The 22,899-nt window shown below is 33.2% G+C and overlaps 2 protein-coding genes and 1 long non-coding RNA gene across 9 annotated transcripts in view; 1 reads left to right on the plus strand and 2 right to left on the minus strand.

The window, feature by feature from the left end:
• Positions 1–6,967: 6,967 nt before the first annotated feature.
• On the minus strand, positions 6,968–7,792 carry LOC122635972. Its single transcript, XR_006328820.1, has 2 exons — positions 7,652–7,792; positions 6,968–7,003 (listed from the first exon to the last, which is right to left on the minus strand). It is a non-coding gene; the product is annotated as an uncharacterized LOC122635972 (long non-coding RNA).
• The window catches only part of LOC122635962 (RING finger protein 17), a 229,881-nt gene continuing 214,625 nt past the window's right edge, over positions 7,644–22,899 (plus strand). Inside the window, exons 1-5 of one of the 7 annotated variants that reach the window (XM_043826695.1) lie at positions 7,644–7,753; positions 9,095–9,370; positions 9,452–9,534; positions 9,623–9,826; positions 9,917–9,997. In XM_043826695.1, coding sequence (XP_043682630.1) covers positions 9,106–9,370; positions 9,452–9,534; positions 9,623–9,826; positions 9,917–9,997 — 633 coding nt within the window. In that variant the 5' untranslated portion in view covers positions 7,644–7,753; positions 9,095–9,105. Of the gene's footprint in view, positions 7,754–8,562; positions 8,722–9,094; positions 9,371–9,451; positions 9,535–9,622; positions 9,827–9,916; positions 9,998–22,899 lie in introns of those variants that run through there. The other 6 variants (XM_043826696.1, XM_043826692.1, XM_043826694.1 and 3 more) reach the window with 6 other exon arrangements.
• The window catches only part of LOC122635963, a 68,490-nt gene continuing 56,385 nt past the window's right edge, over positions 10,795–22,899 (minus strand). Inside the window, exons 2-3 of the mRNA XM_043826700.1 lie at positions 11,342–13,119; positions 10,795–11,219 (exon numbers count right to left, since the gene is read on the minus strand). Of these exons, the coding sequence (XP_043682635.1) occupies positions 10,875–11,219; positions 11,342–13,119 (2,123 nt within the window). The 3' untranslated portion in view covers positions 10,795–10,874. The remainder of the gene's footprint in view (positions 11,220–11,341; positions 13,120–22,899) is intronic.

The raw sequence follows: 22,899 nt of genomic DNA on the forward strand, positions 1-22,899 counted from the left end.
GAATAACTTCCTCTTCCCTCTCTCTCTCTCTCTCTCTCTCTCTCTCTCTCTCTCTCTTTCTCTCTCTCTCTCATTCTGATTCGATCATCCTCTCAGATTCCGTTTTTAGAACCGTTCGTATAAAGTCGAGGCGACTTAAAACTGGCTTGTTCCCTTTAAAATTTACAGGTTTAAGGCGTGTAAACAACCTATAATGTCTCAAACGACACCACACTACAGGGATCTTTTTTTTTTCTTGCTTTTTACCGATCCGATCCGATCCGATCGAATCCGATCCGATCCGATCCGATCCGACTCGCTCAGCTCAGCTCAGCTCAGCTCAGCTCAGTTCAGCCCGTCCCGTTCCGTTCCGCTTCCGTCTCTATCACCTTCTCCTACTCTTCATGCTTCTTTTTCTCTCGTGTTAGCTAGAGCTCGTTGGTCTGTATCGTTGTCTGCTCGGCCGTTCGTTATGCCATGAATAAATAATCGAGCAAGAGAGAAAGAGAGAGAGAGAGACAGAGAGAGAGAGAAGGAAAGAGTGCGAAAGACTGATGAAAATTTCAATCGATGGCTTTTCGTTCGTCCACCAGTCGGAAATTATTCATCGATTTTTTCTTCTTCCTTGCTCTTTTTTCTTTTTTTTTTTAAATTTTATTTTTCCTTTTTTTTCGTTCTTTCCTATTTTCTCTCTATCTATTCGTTTGTTTTCCATGTGTCCGTTCTCTGCTCGTTTTCTGTTCTGTCTCTCTAGCTATCTCTCTCTCTCTTACTTACTCTATCTTTATCTTTATCTTTATCTTTATCTTTATCTTCATTCGTATCTTTGTCCACGTGCCTTGGACTCTTAACGAATTATCTCTCTTACGAATATAACGTTCTATACGCATATGTATTTATTCGCTACAAGATATTATCGTATCGTTTGGATCATGTCAATCGTTTCGATTTCAAATTACGAGATTTTCAAGTATGAAAGAAATCTCGAACTCGTCCGAATCCGTTGAGTTTAATCGTACGTATACTATCTCACGCAAGTGCATGTAGTATTACGTTTATCTGAGCGAAACGTGTTGAACCTGCTTGGATAGGAGAATCAAAAGAGAAACAGAGAGAGAGAGAGAGAGAGAGACAAAGAGATAGAGAGAGATATATATAGATAGATACGTAGATAGATAGATAGATAGAGAGAAAGAGAGAGAGAAAGAGAGAGAGAGAGAGAGAGAAATAGATGGACAAAGATGGAGTTAGATAGAGAGATACATAGATAGGGACAACGAGAGGGAACCTACGGCGAATCTCCATCGTGTCACGTACCACCTAATCTAGGTCAACGGAATTGAATTTAGAGAAGAGAGTGAGACAGGATATCGCACAGTTATATTATATCCATCTATGCATTTGTATATGTACGTACATATGTATGTATGTATGTATATATGTATGTACGTATGTATTCGTTTAATGACTGAAGAGACGCCCTCTTCCTTTCTAAGCGTTGACAAAATCTTTTAAATTCGCAATTACCGTGACTTCATCCGTGACAAGGAAGATCGTAGAAGAGCGTCTGTGGAATTCAACTGCGCTCGAACATTTCTCGTCGTTTCTCTTTGCTTTAGGAACAAGCCATTTCTTTTCTCATGTATTTGTACATACATATATACATACATGTATGCGTGTATATATATATATATATATATATATATGTACATGTAGCTACGTGAAAAGGTAACCATCAGATACACACACACGTATGTATGTGTGTATGTATAGAGAGAGAGAGAGAGAGAGAGACGCGTGTATCTTCGCTCTCATGAAACTTTTAAATCCCATCGTAGGATTTTCCTTCAATCCTTGAATTGGATCGCCATAGATATGTATCTAAATTACAAAAAAAAAGAGAGAAAGAAAAAAAAAAAAAAAAGAAAAGAGAACCAAATTTATCCAACTATTCTACATATAAAAATTATTATTTCAAAAAGATCATAGATAAGTATTAAACAAGTAAATAAATATAGTATAAATATAATATATAACTAAGTAAGCAAGTACTTGTTTCTTCTGTGTCTATCCCTTTCCTTTTCTTCTATGCGTTAATATTCTAGAATCAAAATGGCGTATACTTACGTCTTGTTCGTCCTTCCATGACGGACTCGAATACACGGCCTTTTTCCTCTTAGTCAAGTAGATCCAATCGTTCTTCCACGTAACGGCCTTGTGTATAATACGTCTATCTACTTATAAGATGTAACATATACATATATATCATGTCTGCTATTGCATATTCGTCCGTTTATGTATATACAGGTGTCTCTCTCTCTCTCTCTCTCTCTCTCTCTCTTTCTCTCTCTCTTTTTCTATATATATATATATATATAGATATACATACACATATACGTTAACGTGGGAAAAGAAAAAAGAGTAAAAAAAAATCGACGAAGGATTTTCACAGATCTTAAAAGAATAGTTATTGTCCTTCCATTATGAATTAGAATAAAGAATCGGGAAATGAAACGTTGTTGTTGGGAGCCCCGGGCAAGAAGCCCGATGGTCGCGAGCGATAGAGACTCGTCGAGCGCAGGAAAATTTTATGGGTAAATCGATGTTGCACGCGATTCAAGCGCGACAGAGAGAGAGAGAGAGAGAGAGAGAGAGAGAGAGAGAGAGAGAGAGAGGAGGACGAAAGCGGTCACAAGGAGTGGAATAGAAGAAGGGAGGGAACGGAGAGAGAGGAAAGAGGAACGCGTGTGGCAGACAGATGGGTGAAAAGGGGAATTCGCGATTTGTGGACCGTGTGACTGCGTCTATCTTTTTCCTCTGTGTATACAACTGTACGTACCTATATATATATATATACACACATATATATATATGTGTATACATATCAGTCCGTATCTCTCTCTCTCTCTCTCTCTCTCTCTGTCACTCGTACATGTAAACATATGTCTTTCGTATGTATACGTTGATTCGTCCTTCTCTCTCTCTCTCTCTCTGTTATACATTTAGAAATACACGTGTTACGTATACGTGTGATCCTACTACGTACACATGTACTATAAAATGTATATATATATATATATATATATATAAATGTATGTGTGTTTATATATACACGTATATTTGTGTAGATACGAGCGAGAGAGAAAAAGCAAGAGAGTCGGACTATCTCTATGGATAAGAATATATATGTGTGTGTATGTATAAAAGAGAGAAAGAGAGAGAGAGAGAGAGAGAGAGGCAGTGATAGAAGAGGAGAGGAAGAAGTAAAGGGCGCTTGAAATCTGGGGCGGGGATAGATCCGGGCTTTGCGCTCTGCACGCGACCTTGAATAGCAGCCAACCTAGACCTTGCCACGGCTCTCTTTCGCTCGGTTTGCCTAGTCCAGAGAGAACGCCTCACTTGTTTTTCTCGACCGACAGAACGACGTCGAGTCGAGTCCTATCTACCTCTTACCTCTCTTTTCTCCTCCTCATCCTCCTCCTACTTCTTCTTCTTCTTCTTCTTCTTCTTCTTCTTCTTCTTTTTCTTCTTTTTCTTTTTCTTTTTTTTATTCACTGCCGACATCTCACGAGAAGTCGCGCTTACGTAAAGTCCAACCAAGTACGAATCTTATCTAATGTCTTCCGAATTGTTTCTTCTCTCTCTCTCTCTCTCTCTTTCTCTCTCTCTCTCTCTCTCTCTCTCTCTCTCTCTCTCTCTCTCTTTCTTTTTCTTTATCAAACTCTCAAACTCTCTTTCTTGCTCGCATAGAGATAGGAAAATATATACGTACGTATATTGATATGTACTTACGTATGTATATATGTATAGATGGATAGATGGATGGATGTATGTACATAATTCTATGAATTACTAGAAAACATACTTCTTTACTTGTTAAAACGCGTTTGCCTTTGTTCGAGATTTCATTGTATCGTAGGTCATACACACACACACACACACACACACACACACATATGAGTGTATATATATATTCCTTTGATATAGAATCTCGCGTAAATTTTTCTCTTTTCCTCATCTCGAGCTCGAGGATTTTCGCCTTTGTGAAATTTTTATTCAAAATGGAATAAAAGTCTAACGCTAATATTATATTCGACGTATAAGTTATCGTTGTTTTTTCTTTAAAGTATTTTGTATTTTGTAAATACAACCGGACGAGACATGTTAGTTTATAAAGTTCTTACTCTTTTCATATAGAGAATCTGAATCATTCAGTCGCATTTACGTACAATATGTAATATTTCCTTTGTGTAAAAATAATCATTCTTTTTTATATCCCTTTTCTCCGTTCATCAAAGATGTCGTCCATTTTAGTTAGAATCGTGAAAAGAAACTTGAGAAATAACTTGCATAAGCGTAATAAAAGTATATAAGTATATTATACTTAATAAATGAAGTCAGCAATCTTTTTCTCTTTTTCTTTCTTTCTTTCTTTCTTTCTTTCTTTCTTTTTTGCATTGAATGATAGAGTGCAAAAGAAAGAGAGAGAGAGAGAGAGCTCTGTTTACTGTATCCATATTAGTTTTCATCGATCACGAGAGACTCGGCAAATCTAACGTCATCGATCAGTATTTCTCTCGACGATGCAACTTTTCCTCTTTATAACGTCAAGAACGGATTGGAAAATCAGAGAGAAAAAGCGAGTACAAAATGTTCTTGATGAGAGAGGAGAAAGAAAATGTATTCGACTAATACATTTTCTGTATTAGTCGAATACATTTTCAACGGAGAACAATTTCTTTCTCGCGATAATATTACTATTGATTGATAAATAATACGTTGCAAAGCAAAGATACGATTTTAAACAAAATTATATTCCTGATTCGACCGACATATTAAAAGATTTTTAACTAAAAAAAAAAAAAAGAAAAAAAAAGAAATCAATACTAACATTATTTATATATTTATATACATATGTACGTGAAATATTAAAATATTAAAAATTATTAATCAATCAGATTGAATAATAATCTCGATTATAATACATTAATCGTATTTATACAAACTTTAAATTATAAATAGATCTATACACACACACACACACACACACACACACACACATATAGCAACATTTATAGATAAACAGATCTATAATTTACAGTGTAATAATATTCTATAATTACACACACACACACACACACACACACAATCTGTAAATATTTACGATATTATAATTTAACACAAATTAATTTTTATCTTGAACAAGGAGATTACTTATATCATATATCTTATTAAGATAGATAGAAAATAAATTAATGGAATGTTCGAGAAATAGTTCTCGACACAGCGAGGAAATAGAAAAAGAAGAAGTAGAAGTAAAAGTAGAAGAAGAAGAAAACGAAGAAACAAAGAAAGAAAGAAAAAAAAAAAGAGAAAAGAAATAGAAATAGAAGAAGAAATCACATTGAGGAAGTAAAATGTAAAAGCATCTTGTTCATTGGTACGACGGTAGCCATTGGGTGGGATTATAACGGACCCTTGGCCGCGACCGCGCCTAGAATCTCTTAGACCATCACGACGTAACTCTACCGCTTATCCGTTACCCACTTTCCTTCTTTTTTTTTTCTTTTTTTAATTTTTTTTTTCCTTTCTCATCCTCATCCTCATCCTCATCCTCATCCTCATCCTCATCCTCATCCATATCCTCCTTTTCCTCTCTTCCTCTTTAATCCAGCATCCGATATCTTATTCTTTTTATTATTTCTCTTCCATATTACCTTCTTCTACTTCTTCTTTTTTCTCCTTGTTATTTTTTTTTTCTTTTCCTTATCTTTCTCTTTTTCTTTTTTCTTGTTAAATTTTTCTTCGACTTCGCGTGGCTGATCGCGAGATCGCAGCGACATCTGGCACGCGACTCGCGAATTTACGCTTAGAAACGTGTGTATATATATATATATATATATATATATATATATATATATATACACACACGTATGTTTATTTAGCTTCGACGATGGCGTAAGTGTGTCCGCATTTGTATAGGTAGATATGTATAACGTGCGTGTATGTCCTTGCTTATTACGTTCTACATGTAAACAGAATACTACACGCACGATCGTCAGACGTCAGTACGTCGCTAGAGTATCATCAACGCCATCTCTTTTACACACTTATTCCGATCAAGCTTTGTCGATTCATTTTTGATAACACAGAAATTATTTCGATTATTCGAACTTCGTACAAACACGCTTTCTTACTTTCTTTATTTTCGATCATCTTTTCTCTTCCTTATTTTATTTCGTTCGCCGTTAGATATATATTTTAACGAAAGTAGGAATGACAAAATTATTTTTTTACGATAACAACTTCCAATATGTCGAGCCGTCATCGACGAATTTGTAACATTTCGATTTATTCGTAACTTCTTTAGTATCTCGCGACGTAAAGATATTTTTTTATTCTTCTTTTCGTTTCTCTTTCTTTTTCTTTTTTCAATTGATTGATTGATTCATTGATTGATCGATTTATTTATCGATTTATTTATTTGCTTGTTCATTCATTTGTTTATTTATTTTCTACGCTTTTTATTGGTCCTCCGGTAATATTCGGACGAGCACGTGATCGTCAATGTCGACTCTTCTGCTCGCCAGACAGCAGCAGCTGACAAGAATCGTAAGCTACGTTAACGGTCTTGAACGATCTCTTAAACCAAAGATCGCAGCTTCCGCATGGAAACGATTTTGACGCGATCTCGAATACTCTTCTTCTTCTTCTTCTTTTTCTTTTTTCTTTTTTCTTTTTTCTTTCTTTCCTTTTCGTCTTTCTTCCTTTTTCTTTTTTTCTTTTTCTACCATCTTGCTCTCTCGTTATCACATAACCTTTCCAATCGTTCGGAAACGATTCGCGTTTTGTATTTTGTTTGGATTTTTTTTTTTCTTTTCTTTTCTTTTCTTTCTTTCTTGTTTTCTTTTTGTTGAAATACGTTTCGGCTCGTTTCTTCTGTCCTTTCCATTTTTAATTCTTTCTTCTTTTTCTTTTCTTTTCCTTATTTTTCTTTTTTAGGTTATGTAGAATAGTATGTATACTAAAAAAAAAAAAAAAACGTTACAAACACGATACACGTTGGATCGGTATAGAAAATAGTATCGATCGTTTAATTGATGACTATTCAGCGAACTCCTAACGTAAATTTTGTAAATCTATTTACGTATTTATGCGTAACACTGAATATTACTATAAGTAACAACGTAATAATTGTGTCAGATGTACACGAGTATTTACGTATGTATATAATATACTTGAAAATCGTCATGTAAAATTGTCAATGTTTTAAACTTTCTAAAGAAGAGAAAAAAGATCACTTTGAAAGTTTTAAAATATCATATAGGTATATATTGAACGTTCTAACTCAATACAATTTTATCAATTTTCATTATCAAATTTATAGTCGCCATTATATCAATGTATTTCGAAAGCAATTTTGATTTTTGATTGAATTCTATTTCTTCGAATAAAATCAATCGAACGTATATTTTTGCGTGATAGTAACGAGAGAAAAAAATGGACGAAGAAAATAAAGACAATTAAAAAAAAGAAAAAAATAAACAAGTATATATATATATATATATGGTAAGCATAAAAAGAAAATCTATTGTCAACGTATGAAAATAAATTGTCGAGAAATAACCTCATTTTACATGCTACGTAATATATTTATTAGAAATATACTTACTAGTGTTTACTTTTAACGAAGTGAGAAAAAAGAAACGCAAAATATCTATTTCTTCGTGTAAACGATAATATATTATTGTTCGATGTAAACATAACGTTTGAGGTAACACAATATCAATCACGATCGTCTTTCACACTAAAATATATACGTTATTCAACGATTTGCGTATTAGTGACACTTTAAGTAACATATTAGCATTTATAACCTGTAAATTTTATCACTACTCGGTCGCGCTAATAATTTTTCCAGATATATTCATATATATCTATATATATATATACGTACACACATATATCAAACTCATTTTTGTAAGTTTATTAAAAAAAAAAAAAAAAGAAAGAAAAAAGAAGAAGAAAATAAATATACATCCATTACCATACGAATAATATTTTACGTTTTCGAATGGTTTATGCCATTGTTGTATCGAAAAATGACTAATTGAATTTTGGCGCCACTGATTCGAAGTAAATTGCTTTTCGACGAGTAACTACCTTCTTTTGTTTTGTTTTGTTCTTCTTTTTTTTTTTTTTTTCCCCTTCTATTCTCTAATTGTCTCTCGCAAATTGTTTCCTCGCGTTCGTCGAACAAATTAAAATATTTATTATTCGTATATATGTGTATATACATGTACATTATAAGAATATTTTATCAAGTTGTTTTATCAAAACATTTATCAGAATATTGACGATGATTTGTATTAAATAATATCGAAAGAAATGTAATCTTTGTAGGAATATATTATATAAACGAAAGAAATATTATGAGACACGGGCCCAGGAAATTCGAGTGCCATTCCTGGCTGAAGATTCAAAAACAGTGAATCTAGAAGCGGCGTGTCTTTTCCATTAGTGTGTAGTGAATTCGCGTCGAAAGAAGGAAAATTTCGGTATCGTTTTCAATCGGAATTAATAACGTGATATTACGTATTGAATTTCTTTTTTCTATCTTTTGAAAAATAACGATGTTCGGTTTTCGTGATGCCAATAGAGATGCGCCAAATTATAATTTTCCAAAGACGAAGTTAAAAAATATAACATGTGTCCACTGCAAATGTCTATTTATTATACGAGGTAAATTTCTTTTATTTATTTTTCTCAATTCTTTTATTTTCTTTCTTTCAAAGTAGATTCGTCATTAGCTTTTATTTCTTTTTTTCTTTTTTTTTTTTTTTGAAAATATTAAGAATTTTACAAGAGAAGCCGATCAAAATTCGCTGATTTTATTTTTCTTATGTATTTTAGTATAATTGAAAATATCGATATTAAAACGATCAAATTTGTTAAGATAATGAAGATTAAATTTCCTTATACGTACCAAAGGTTAGAAATATTGTTAGTTTTGTGACAAAAGAATCGATAGACAAAGTTTCAAGAAACGTTTGTAGAGTTCGACGAATGTTTTTTGAAACTGATTATTTCTTTCTTTTTTTTTTTTTTATTTCAGAAGTATTAACAATGCGTGGGAAGCAAATTCCTTTGTTATTGGAGTGCGGACATTCGATTTGCTATGGATGCGCAAAGTTATATCCTGAAGTATCTTGCTCGTTGTGCGGTGAGCTTGTGCAGGCCAAAGAGAACAAATCTGAATTGTATCCCTTAAATATTTATGCATTGGGTTTGGTTGTCGTTGCAAATCATCAACCTTGTTTATATTTAGAAGAACCAGATATATCTTTCACTCAAACGGTCGTTCAAAAAACGCGACCATTTCAAATCTCAGGTTTTTAGTTGATGCTGTATATATATATACAAATTTTCATATAGTTTTTCAATATTATAGTGAATTTTATTTTTAAAAAAGGTTACTGTCATGAATGTGAAATAGAGGCTACCTTGCGATGTCCACAATGTAATGTTCTTTATTGTCAAACGTGTTATTCGAAGGTAGGTATATAAATAGTTTATGTATATATACATTTTTTTGTTTTGTTTTCATTAAGTATCGTAGATTTATCATTTCATTGTTTTGCAGATACATGGAAAAGCTTTACAAAACCATTCCAAAATTCTAATAAATGAAATAACAAAAGATATACCTTTGACAATATTAAGTGTTTGTTCTGATACCTGCATCGAATATGTGGGCTATTTTTGTAACGATTGTCAAATATCTAGTTGTTCGCATTGCATGTTACGTTATCACTCGAAGCATAATCACATCTCATTATTAGAAAGGGTTAGCAGTCGTTTTGTTTTTCTATTTTAATTTTTCTTTTGTAAAAGATAATATTTCAAAATATCTCATAAATTGTATTTTTCTTTGTAGAACGAAGAATTAATGGACGATTTTACCAAAGCGTATGACGATGTTGCGGAGAGTCTACAACGTGTTCTGCAGACTTTAAAGGTAAGAATCTCCTCTTTATATCTTATAAAAAAAATTATAATAAAAAAGGATAATATTGTGATAGGCAATCGTAAAACACTGTAGATTCTAGAAAAAAAAGAGTAATAAATAGATTTATTCTGCGTTTATAACTTTACATTGCGTTTATACAATCTTGATTTGTTATGATGCATCGCAATAACATTTATCAAATATTTTTCTTATATGGATGAAATTTATATCTCATATATATATATATATATATATATTATAAGTAAGGTTCATGTCTATACAAAGGACTATTATAGAAAGTCTTTTATGATAAACATTTAGGTACAATAATATTGAATTAACTGAGCACATTCCGCTATAAATAATTACATAGTAAGCATGTATGACTAGAGAGGGAGAAAATACTTATGAATATCATCAGCCATTTTATACCCGCTCAGATTTCTATAAAAAAAAATCAGCTAGTACGATCGATACAAAGAAAAAATTAATTTGATTAGTTATGGGAAGAAAAAGATAAAAAAAAAAAAAAAAATGATCAGAACAAATTTTTCATGATACATACATACATACGTTACATTATTTCATTCGACTTTCTAATAATAAATTGCAAAATTATTATAGTTTTCGTCTAGGTGTAGATGTTTTTCGATATGATAAATAATCTTACTTTTACTGCACAAAGTATACATATATTTAAGAATCACGATTTTTCTTTTCCTTTTTCTTTTTTTTTTTTTTTTTTTTTTTTTTTTTTTTTTTTTTTTTTTTTTTTGAAAACAGATCTTAATGGCAACAAGATACGTATATATAATACACGTATATAATATACGTTTAAAAAAAGAGCATAATCGATATAATTTAATTTTCCATTCGCAATTAAAAATTATTCACGATTTTTATTATTGTTATCGTCGATCGGTTTGCCCTTGGCCTTGTCCTTTCTCTCCTGTTGTTTCTTTAATTTTTTTTCTTTTAGCTTAGCTTCCATTTCCTTGAATTTGATCTCTAAATATCGATCGACCTCCGGACCGGTAAAGTCTTCCGGGAATTTCGGCATTATCGGAAGGATATATTTGTATAGACGTTCGTTGAGAACGTACAATTGAGTCGTAGATTCGCACTTGACATTGAACCACCAATCGCAAGTCAATGCAACCTGACTGAAGATGGTACCGTTCGGGCACAGGAATGACGATTTGCCGCCATTAAGGTCGCAGTAATGCCATACCTTGGACAAGGAAAGAAAAAAAAAAAAAAGACGGACAATTTCATAAATCTAATGAAGCGAATTAAACAAGCCGAGAAAAGAAACTAGAGAAAATCGATTTAATTAAATAATTTTTTTCTTACCTGACAACCGGTCGATGGATCACCGAAAAATCCTTTGTAACGTTGCTTCTTACAACTGAATTCGGTTTCCGGAATAACAGCGTAAGCCGGATAATCGACGTTTGGTTTGCCACGAGTGACACCATATTTCAAGGACGGATGATTAATGGTTGGCCGAGAAGTAGAAATTTCGTTTTGTTCGACGACATTTTGTTTTTGATTGGACACCGTCGTTGTCTCAGTAATTATTTGCGGTATTGTAAAACGACTTGGATCTATTATATCGTCGCTAAGATCTTCGGTGATTTCGTAAGAATGTTGAGTCGATATTTCCAATGGATTTTTATTGTTATGATTTTGTTGAGAGATATCTTGGGGTGTATAAGCCGTTTGAAAATGTACGAGTTTCTTATCATTGTTTTCATCCGTAATAGGGTAACTCGATTGCACGGGTAACTTAGGTGTAACTAGACGAAATTCGTTGTCCTTGTAGGAAGGAGTCGATTTGAAATCGTCAACCGTGTAAGCAACAGGTTTAACAATCACTTTAGCTTTGACTTCGTTCACGTAAGAAGATGTCGGTTTTAAACGGTCCGGATCATCCGGTATTAACAAAGACGTTGGGACCGCTGGGAACCTAGATTCCGTAATTACTTTCGGTCGTGTATTTGTACGTAATTTCTGGTAATAATTAGAGGGTCTTTGAATCGGTCTAGTAGTAACAACGGATGGTTGAGGCAATTGTGGGAATTCCTCTATTTTCGCTTTGTGAAGAATGTTGAGTATTTCAATGAGCGTTTTTATACTGTTGTCCAAATTATTTTTATCCAGTGTTTCGGGTAGGCGTTCGGTTAATTGAAAACTTTCGATTATTGGATTTAAATTAACAAAATTTAAATTCCTCTGTGGTGTAACGTTGACCGGTTGTCTTCCATTAATAGGAACATGAGAAAGAAGAGGAGAAGGAGGAGGAAGAGGAGGAGGAGGAGGAGGAGGAGGAGTATCAAGAACGTTTATGGTTTGTTGGGTACCTTTCGATATTACTGGCTGGGGAATATATCGAAGAGACTCGACGTCTTCACTAGGATAATTAATATCAACGATAGGTTTTCCTTTTGACGATGAACCACTTACGTGATCGTACACGTAATCTTGAGGGTAATTCGTTTGGATAGGTTTCAACCCTTGATTCCTGTTAACGTATTCTCTTGTATTGCCTGTTGAAAGATAGGGTCGAATAGGTCTACCGTATCGACGATCATCCTTTTGTATGTTCTCGTCTGTGTTAGTGTTCGTTACTTCTGCATGTGATTGTTTTTGATCTTGATACGGATTATACGTGGATGATGAATAATAATCAAGGTGATTTACCTTTGTATTGTATCTTATCGGTATGAAATAATCTGTATCGCCGTTAATATCGTTTGGATCGTATTGGACGGACGGGACAAATTTTCTCAATTGATTCTGAACGTTGTTGGTTCTGTAATTGTTTAGAATGTTGTTTCTGGTGCCGACGTTGGTTCGAGAGTAAGAGGGTTGATACTGTTGCGATCTTCTTGATGACGTAACTCCGTCGTTCGATGGCACGTTGACAAAATTCTTTCCAGGTATTATTGATTGTACGTTTAGATTATTGTTAGCTGCGTAAAAGGCCATGTACGGTATAAGTCTTCTATATCTTTCTTTAAATTCAGCAAATGTAATTTCCTCTTCACTTTCACCCTCATCGTCTTCGTCGTCCAAGATGGATCGTGTTACGTTCGATTCTGTTGCGTTGCAAGCTTTCATCGATAACTCTGAAACGAGGATAATAAGAATTATTTTGTTTGTTTTGTTTTGTTTTCTCTCTCTTTCTCTTTCTCTTTCTCTTTCTCTCTTTACACGTATTTTATTATTAGTAGTGTATTTATTTTATATATATATTTCATATATTATATATACATAATTAAATAAAAAATGAAAAAGGAAAGAGATGACTTTTTATATAACGTTCCTTCGACGTTCGTATGGTTGATAATATTTCGTTTATATTATTTTTTATTTCACCGTAACAGAAAATATTAAAATAATGAGAAAGCTTCGTTCGCAAATCTTTTTTTCAACCTGGAAAAGATTTTCAAACTACGAGTGATGTCGTACGAGAGAATAGAGGGGGATGATACCCTGCTCTCGGTTTAACTTCGAAGCAAAGTTTCTACAACAGTGTTTACTCCCATGAGAGAGAAAGAGAGAAAGAGAAAGATATCAGAGTTTATGAGCTCGAGAGCTATAAGTTTAACCACCATTGCGATTCGATATATCCTATACTTTAATTTTATATTAAAATCGTAGATATTTATTTATATCGATATCCTTTGAAATCTAACGTAATAATAAAATAATTAATTCTTATCAAATCATTTTGATTTATACGACGATGTTCCAACACATGTTCCAAACGATTATCTCCATTGTTTAAATTATATAATTACATTATTCATCTTTCGTATATGAGAATTACTTTCTTTTCTTCCTGATTAGAATTATTTTTATGATCCTTTGATTACGAGAAAGATAGGAAGCTGATACGTTGTTACGTTTTGCATTTCATCGAGTGAAATTAAATTAGAAGGAAAAATATTTGCTACGGTTCCATCCATCCTCCCTTCCTACTTCAATTTTTGTTACGTACTATCTCGCCGTTCGTTTCATCCCCTCTCGGAACGTCCCTTGTATTTCATCCCCCTTTCATTGGGTTGCGATACATATAACCCAGGATTCGCGCGAAAGCTACACGCAAATTCGAGAGGCAGTGAGTTCTTTCGTGAGATATATTCGTGTCAACGTTTCCGAATTTTGTGACTGCTAAAAGCATACCGACTTTTTCCTTCCACCCTTTATATATATATATATATATATAGATGTGTGTATGCACATATGTGCGTCTACACAATACACATATACGTATATATGTATGTATGTATGTATGTATCCATATATGCATATATGTGTGTGTTATATATCTTTTTCTCTTTTTCACACACACACACACTTTCATCGTACGTCTCTGTCGAATTTTATTTATTTTCCGCACGGAATACTTTTAAAACGCACACTATGTATATTTGACTTCTACTTTTTTTTTTTTATACGACCAACTCTAACTAACCTTTTGACTCTTCTTTCGACTATTTCTATTCTTCCTTACGTAACTTACGAATTCGTTTTTTTTTTTTTTTTCCGATAGAAATTTTTATCGATCCTAACATCGAGTTTAATCCTTCCAAAACGATTGTAATATTCATTAGAAATTTATACGTTTAATTAAATACTCGCTTATTCTTATGTATCTAAATACACTTAACAAAATAACGATATAGGTGTAGATTTCAATGTACTGTCTCGAAAAATTCTACTTTTTTAATACTTTAATAAATTATTTCCGAAACGTTTCGTAGCTTAGGTATTATTACATCCTACTTAGTTACTAATGGGGTGAGAGGGTTTGTTCGCAATTAGAGACACAATGAGGAGGGTTAGTTCGATACCGCACTCCTCGTGTTGTTGTGTCTGCTAGTGATGGATCGTTCTATACTGTTGGAGAAAATTCGTGAAAAGAGGGATGACCCAGGAGAAAATGTATATATGTTCGTATAAGTGTATATACGTATATACGTATAAGATATATATCTATGTGTATATACGTTCATATATCTATATATTCTCTCTTTTTCTTTTTCTTCTCTTCCTCTCTATCTCTTTTGCACTTTTTTTTTTTAATTCGATGATTCTCAGCGAATAAATAGAGTCACAGTACTCGGATATAAAACTTCCTTATGAATTTAAAATATAATAAAATAAAATTCCCCATGAATTTTTATAAATCGATTATTTAGTGTCGATGTAACGAACTGCACAATTCTATCTATCGCTATCTTTTTATCTATCTCTATACACTTACCGACAAAAGTCAAGAAACGAAGTAATCGTTCGGCCATTTTTTATTAATATTCTTTATCTTCTGAAATATATATATATATATATAGTTGAAATTAAAAATAGTGTAATGAGATATTATTTCATCATCATGCTATCTTATTGTATTATTTTATTTTATATTATTTATATTATTTTTAGTTATATCTATGTATAAAGAATATTATATAAAAATTACGAACGATTACATTGTTTCTTAAATTTTCTTACTAAGTGTATAGTGTAGGGTGAACTAATAACTATTACCATCTTAAATATCTCCGTTAATTGTTATAACAAAGAAAAATATTATATACACAAAACTTGTATAACACTATAGATTGACATAAGATGATGGTGTAAATATTTTTTACGTGGATGCAGGCGTATAGAAGTTTTCAAGATCACCGTTAATTTTGTTAAATGAATAATATTCGTATATTAAAAAAAATTGTTTTCCATAACGTGATCGAGGGAATCATGAATAAAATACAACGACTGATGGACACAAGTACGCAATAATAGAAATTCAAAATAATAAAATTCTTTGTCTTTGTAATTGTTAACCTTGGATGACTTTGAATGACCTTGTGTCATAAATCGTTACCCACTATCGTCCTATAGATAAAAAAAAAAAAAAAGTAAAAAACTCATACGAGTCCACGTAAAAAATTAAATGTAACCTTGAAAACGTCCATACAAAGTCTTCATCAACGCAAAAAATATTAACACGATCTTATGTCGTCTTTCGTGTCATAGAAATTTCATATAAAACATTTTCCTACGTTATCAAAAATATATTACAGAGATATTTAAAATGCTGATAAATTATTAGTCTACCCTATATCTCATTTCCTTTATTTTTCTAATATACTCTCTCTCATGAGAGAACAAGAGGGTAGAATGCCCTATCCATCGAAATACATCAAAGAGACGAGCCATCAAGGACAGGGAAAGACAAAAAGAGAGAATGTTAGTGACGGAGGGATTGAAGAGAGAGAGAGAGAGAGAGAGAGAGAGAGAGAGAGTGAGAGAGAAAGAAGGGAGAAGGGTTCGTGAGAATATTCGTCAGTGAAGGAACAAGAGAGTGAGGTATGCCAACACCTCTATTACTCTTTTTCTCATTCGGTTACATAGAGATACAGAATAGAGTGAGTCCAAGCTGGAAATCCAATTCGATTCTGCATGAAATGAGTTTGGAAATTCGGTGCGCGCCGTTTCGCTTTATTAATCCTGTCAGTGCTGCGGAACGTGATTGAAAAATCCGCAAAAGCGCGTGCGGTGAGACAAGTCTCTGTTCATTTTCACCTTTTCGTTTGTTAAAGAGAGAAAGGTGGGTAAGGTGGTTAGGTAGTTAGGTAGATAGCTAGGTAGAACGTTTGTTCTGAAACTTTACAAAGCGCGAATAACTCTGTCTCCTTTCCTTTTCCTGTTATTTTCTTTCTTTTTTTCTTTTTTCTTTTTTTTCCCTTTTTATTTTTATTTTTTCATCTTCTATATCTCTGTCTCTCTATCTTTGTCTTTCATTCACTCTTTCTATGGTTCCCTTAATGTATTTATTTGCATAAGGATACAGGTATAGTCCTTCGAGGTTAGCTAGCGAGTATCATGATTTTTTTCTTGTATCGTATATCCTCATCTCATTCTACCCACTCAACCCCTACATCCCCTATTCCATATGCTCGAGTCTATGCTATTCTTCAACAACCCCTTCTCATCTTCGCGTTAATTCGCTGAGCGTGCGTTCGAGATAATTGCGAGGAGATGTTGAGTTTGTCGCTTTAACGATCCTCTTTTGCCACGATAAAGAGTGAGTCAGAGTCAGAGTTAGAGAGAAAGAGAAAGAGAGAGAGAGAGAGATAGATAGAGAGAGAAAGAGAGAGAGAGAGAGAACACTCCTTTTATCGAGTAATCGCATGTTACGCGTTTTTCTAATCTTCCTCGTTTATTCAAGCTCTGATGCTTTTTCATCGTTTCTTTCGTGACGCGTCGGTTCCTTCTATAAATTTTTGCTTGTCTAATGAAAATAGTTTCGATCGAATAGTACGAAAATAGTTTCGAGACTTTCGCATTGGATAATTAAGAAGAAAATTATTTCTTACAGGTTGTACATATTCGTTAATTAGTTTATTAGTCGCTTAACGCGTTGTTCCCATGTCGTAGAGATTTTCGATGTACTTTCTAGTCCTCGTTGCGTATCGTTATATCACGGTATGATAATTGCACTCTACCTGTATGATATTTACGCGTTACGTAATACGTCATTTTATTAAAACGTATCATGAAAATGTTGCTTTAAACTTGTTAAGAGATTTCGTGGTTGGGAGGATGAATTAAAAATTTCTCTGGTTTCTCTTTTCTTTTTTTCTTTCTTTTTTTTTTTTTTTGTTCTCTCTCCTCTCTCTTTCCTCCTTTTTTATAATAATAATTTATATAATAATTTATTATTAATATATAATGATAATAATAATAATAATAATAATAAGTATGGTTTTATTTATTATTATGGTTTTATTTATTATAATAGTTTTATTAATAATAATAATTATTATTATTATTATGGTTTTATTTATTATAATGGTTTTATTAATAATAATTAATAATATTAATAATATTAATGAAATTAATAACAATTATTAATAATAAAAATTATTAATTATAATGGTTTTATTAAAATAATAAATTAATAATAATAATAATAATAATAATAATAATAGTAATAGTAATAATAATAATTATTATTATTATTGTATCACATTCTTCATTTTTCATTTTATTATGTATATATATGTGTGTATATATATATATATGTATGTATGTATGTATGTATGTATGTATGTATATATCTATGAATATGAGCTGTTTCGTATGCATTCACATTTTTCATATAAACCATTGCATATGCATTTACTTACGTGCAATTACTTTTATACGCCAGCACGTTTATAAATATGCACACGTTATTCCATTTTTCGGGGATGGGAAAGGGCCGTTGGGTGTAGCATCCACGTGTAATCAAAACACAAGTGCAACTGCATGCGGGTTTACCTACATGCGTTGGTTTTGCGTCGAATCGTTGTCGTCTACGTCGTCGTCGTCGTTCTCGTCGTCGTCATCGTCGTCGTCGTCGTCGTCGTCGTTATTATTGTTATTGTTGCTGTTGTTGTTGTTGTTGTCGTGTTACGTGCATGCATGCGAGAAGAGTACCGCAATTTTTCAGTTTCACTCATTAAGAACTTTCGTGTGCGAGAATGAAAAATGGTTTTATTTCTACGTCGTATAGTATCGTTCTCTCTCTCTCTCTCTCTCTCTCTGGTTTTGTGTGTGTGTGTGTATGTATACATACACACATATATATATCTGTATATCTATCTATCTATCTATCTATCTATCTATCTATCTATTTATCTATCTAGCCATCCATTTTTTTTATCTCATTCTCTTTCTATTTCTCTATCTCTTTTCTACCATTGCAATAAATTACCTCGCAGCTCGCGATATTTTTCTCTCTCGCGATTGGTTAGTTTCGGGTTTTTTCGTTTTTCTTCTTTCTCTTTTCTTTTTCTTCTCTCTCTTTCTCTCTTTTCTCAAACAAACACGCACGTACGCACGCATGTACTCTCACATGTCAACGTTGAAATCAATTGGGTCCAGTCGATATTTATTGAAAGAGAATATTTGTAATTTTTTTCTTTTTCCTTTCTATTTATTTCCTTTCTTAAATTTCTTAAAGAGATCAAAATTTGTTAATCGCGTAATTTGAAGTTTTTGATAAAAATTTCAACGATATATATGTCGAGAAAGAATATTTATAATCTTTCCTTTTTTTTCTTTCTTTTGATTTTTCCTTTTTCCTTTTGGACTTATCTTCTTTTTTAAATTTCTTAAAGAGATCAAAATTTGTTGATCGTGTAATTTGAGGTTTTTGATAAAAATGTGTCTTGTATCTATTATCCGTACCATGACGATAATTTGTCATCCCTGGTATGTAGTCTCATTACAAGCGTAAATAATTGTAGACTCGAAAGTCTTTTAGCGATGTTTGCGACGTAATATCTCGTTATTGCGTCCCAACTCACTATACTTTTAATTACAGAAATATTAATACGTGGGTGACCTCCTTCGTCATTACGGCTACTCTACTTCTCTCTCTTTCTCTCTCTCTCTCTCTCTCTTTCTTTCATTCATTAACTTTCGTTCTAAAATGCATCCTCACTTAATAACATCCATATTACGATCTATATACGCATGGTACACGATATATATAATATTTCTACATATATTACAAATGTATTATTAAAATTGATCCGAACGATGCGAGATTTTATTACCATGTAATAAAATATTTTCCTCTCTCTCTCTCTCTCTCTCTCTCTCTCTCTCTTTTTTTTTTACAATACTTTTTCTCTTGTACATTTTTTTTCTTTACTGTACATTATACAGATATATTATAAAGTTATATAGTTTCTAATTGCCGAATGTTTCTTAATCATCATATGTTAAGCTATACGACGTATTATCTTTTTTATTATATAATTACGTATTATTTCGGAAGATATGAATTATTAAAATTTTTCATTTGAAATAGATAGAAGGTAGAATTAAAGGATGGTTGAATGGAACAAGGAGTGTGCTACCACGACAAATGCGTGGGAAAAGCGTAAAAGAAGACAAAGCTTGTACCGGACAAAGGCAGTTTTGAATTCTGTTCGTTCATAAAGTCTATACGTATGCGAGAGAGTAAAAGAGAGAGAGAGAGAGAGAGAGAGAGAGAGAGAGAGAAAAAAAGAGAGGAAGAGAAACGTGCTTGTGTGGATTGCGTTGCCACGAGCGAAAACTCGCTCGCTCCAAAAGTCACGCTTTCCCGATATAACGTAATCCATGAGATACCAATAACTGGCAATTAATATTCCGTATCGGGTAACGCCATGTGAATTGCCGCACGAGATTCCGCGTGTGTCGTCCGACGATGTTGCGTTTTCCGTACTCGATTCTCGTAAACTCTAAAAAATATTTTTACCCGTAGTTTTCGACGCGTTCTTTCTCGATTATTAAAGGGAATAAAAGTTTCAAGGGGTGGGAGATCAAAGAAGAACGAGGTCTGAGAATAAAAGAGAAAAAAGAAAAGAAAGAGAAATATACGAAAAAGAAACAAACAAAAAAAAAAGAAGATTTCAAATTAATACTCTCGAGACATTTTCGTTCGATTTATTTCGAAAGTGTTTAAACTTGTTTATCTTTTGAAAAGTTAATAAATAAAATTGATGACCCTCGTAGGAAACTATTATAATTAGCGGATCGTCGTAATCGTTTTTATATGGTATATATATATATATATATATATATATATATATATATATGTACATAAGTCTATAGTAGACGTGTACGTATTTTCTTCTTAGTTTCGAATTCCTTTTTGTTATTTTCTTTTTTTTTTCTATTTATTTATTTCGAAAGCGTCTCCGATGTTGAAACACGCGATAAAGGAGAAGCGTGCGATCCACATGTGAGCAATTAAGCTTATTGACGTGCTCGCGAGACGAGCCTCTCACCGATCGTTGGCTATTCGAATAGAGAACGTCGAGAGAACGACGACTATCGCGTGTTGCGTGTAATTACCTTCGTTACGACGCGCCTACGTGTTAACCCTTTCTTTTACCCTCTTTCTCCACCTCTCTCATCCCTTCCAACATGTATAGTCCATGTTTCTATACGAGGTGAGAGAAAAATAGAGATACAGGGAAAAGGGAGAAAGAGTTAAGGAATGAAATGAAGAAAATGTAAGAAAGGAGAGAGAGAGATAGAGATAGAGAGAGAGAGAGAGAGAGAGAGAGAGAGAAATATATATAGAGAGAGAGAAATAGAAATAGAGAGAGAGAAAGAGAGAGAGAGAGAGAGAGAGAGAGAGAGAGAGAGAGAGAGAGAGAGAGAGAATAGTATACTAAGTTTTTCAGGGTAGAAACGCGTTCGTAAGTGTCGCTCGTTAGAACTCACTCCCTCTTTTCTACCCTTTCGACTTTTCTGCCGCACTCTGGTAATTCTGCTTTTGCCTCGGTTTAAATGGCGGCTAGATATCGAACGCACAGTGAGGAGAAAAAGAGAGAGAGAGAGGGAGGGAGGGAGAGAGAGACTCGTAGGAGGTGGCAGCCTCTCGCATTTCACGTATCACGATTGGGTGAAATCTAGGAGAGCGCCAGGTTTTTTTTTTCTTTTTTCACGGCATTTAATTAAAGCCGGAAAACGAGCCACGTAATGACACTCGATCCACGTGCCCGGCATGATTCCGCCAAAGAGCTCTTCGGTACTACGAGTCGATTTGGTTTTCGTTAGGTTTGATTTCCCGGTTAGTTACCTCTGTGAACGTAGGCAAATGATTCTTCGTCGTGGCTCTTTATTCTTGATCTCCATTAGAAGAGGAATTAAAAGAAGAACAAATTGAAAGAGATCGTCGATTAGGTAAAGATAGAAAGAGAAAAATGAAGATTCTAATAGAGAGAGAGAGAGAGAGAGAGAGAGAGAGAGAGAGAGAGAGAGAGAGAGAGAGAGAGAGAGAGAGAGAGAGAGAGAGAGAGAGAGAGAAATATACGAATAAATTTAATTTGACAATAAAGTTTAAATAAATGAATTAGATCGATCCAACTGGTATGGATCAGTCGAATAGAACTGTTGTATCACGTAGAATAAATTCTATGAACGTTGATACGTGTAGCTCTAGTTAGGAAAAGGATTTTCTTTTTAGTAGTAAAACAGAAAAAAGAAAAAAATAAATGAACGGAAGAAAAAAAGTAAAAATAAAAAAGAGATGCAAAAAGAAACAAAAAAGGAAGAAAGAAGGAACAACGATCGTCATTGGACCAACTTAAATATATTATTGTTTCAAGAAATTTCTCTTCTTTCTGTAACTCTAATGAAATCTAACGAAATCTAACGAAATCTAACGAAATCGTTTTTCGATTCATTATTTTCAACATTTCCGTAAGGAGCTTGATAAAAATGTTATGATTCTATGTGAACTATTAATATATAGCATCGTACATACATACATACATATATACATACGTACATACATACATATGTGAGTACATATGTGAATACAAATGTGAGTACACATGAGATAGCTGTTCTTGTACGAGACACTAGAATATCGTTTGCATAACGATCGTTTCGTTCACGTTAAATTCAGGTAGTCGAATTCTCGAACGGTCAATTATTCGAGCATACAAAGGTAAAGGTTGAAACGTACATCGATGATGATCGCGAACCCCAAACCCGAGCTCGAGTTTAAGCCCGAGGCTAGATCGTCCCGTCGGTTGGTAAACGAACTTTAGATAAACGTCGATCTTTCTAGCTCTTTTTTTCTTTTCTTTTTTTTTTCAACGAATATTATTTTTCTTTTGTAATTGAAAGAGAAAGAGAGAGAGAGAGAGAGAGAGAGAGAGAGAGAGAGAGAGAGAGAGAGAGGACAAAGAAACGAAGTTTTTCATTTCGTTCTTGGTCTCGTACGAACTCCATATTTCGATTATTCATTTTGGATTCTCGTGGGGTGATATATTTGTAAAATTTCACGACGATCGACTGATTTTGCTCGATTGTATCGTAGGACAATGTGTTATCGATTAAGC

This window comes from Vespula pensylvanica, chromosome 20 (genome assembly GCF_014466175.1).
Source record: "Vespula pensylvanica isolate Volc-1 chromosome 20, ASM1446617v1, whole genome shotgun sequence".
Lineage (NCBI taxonomy): Eukaryota > Metazoa > Arthropoda > Insecta > Hymenoptera > Vespidae > Vespula > Vespula pensylvanica.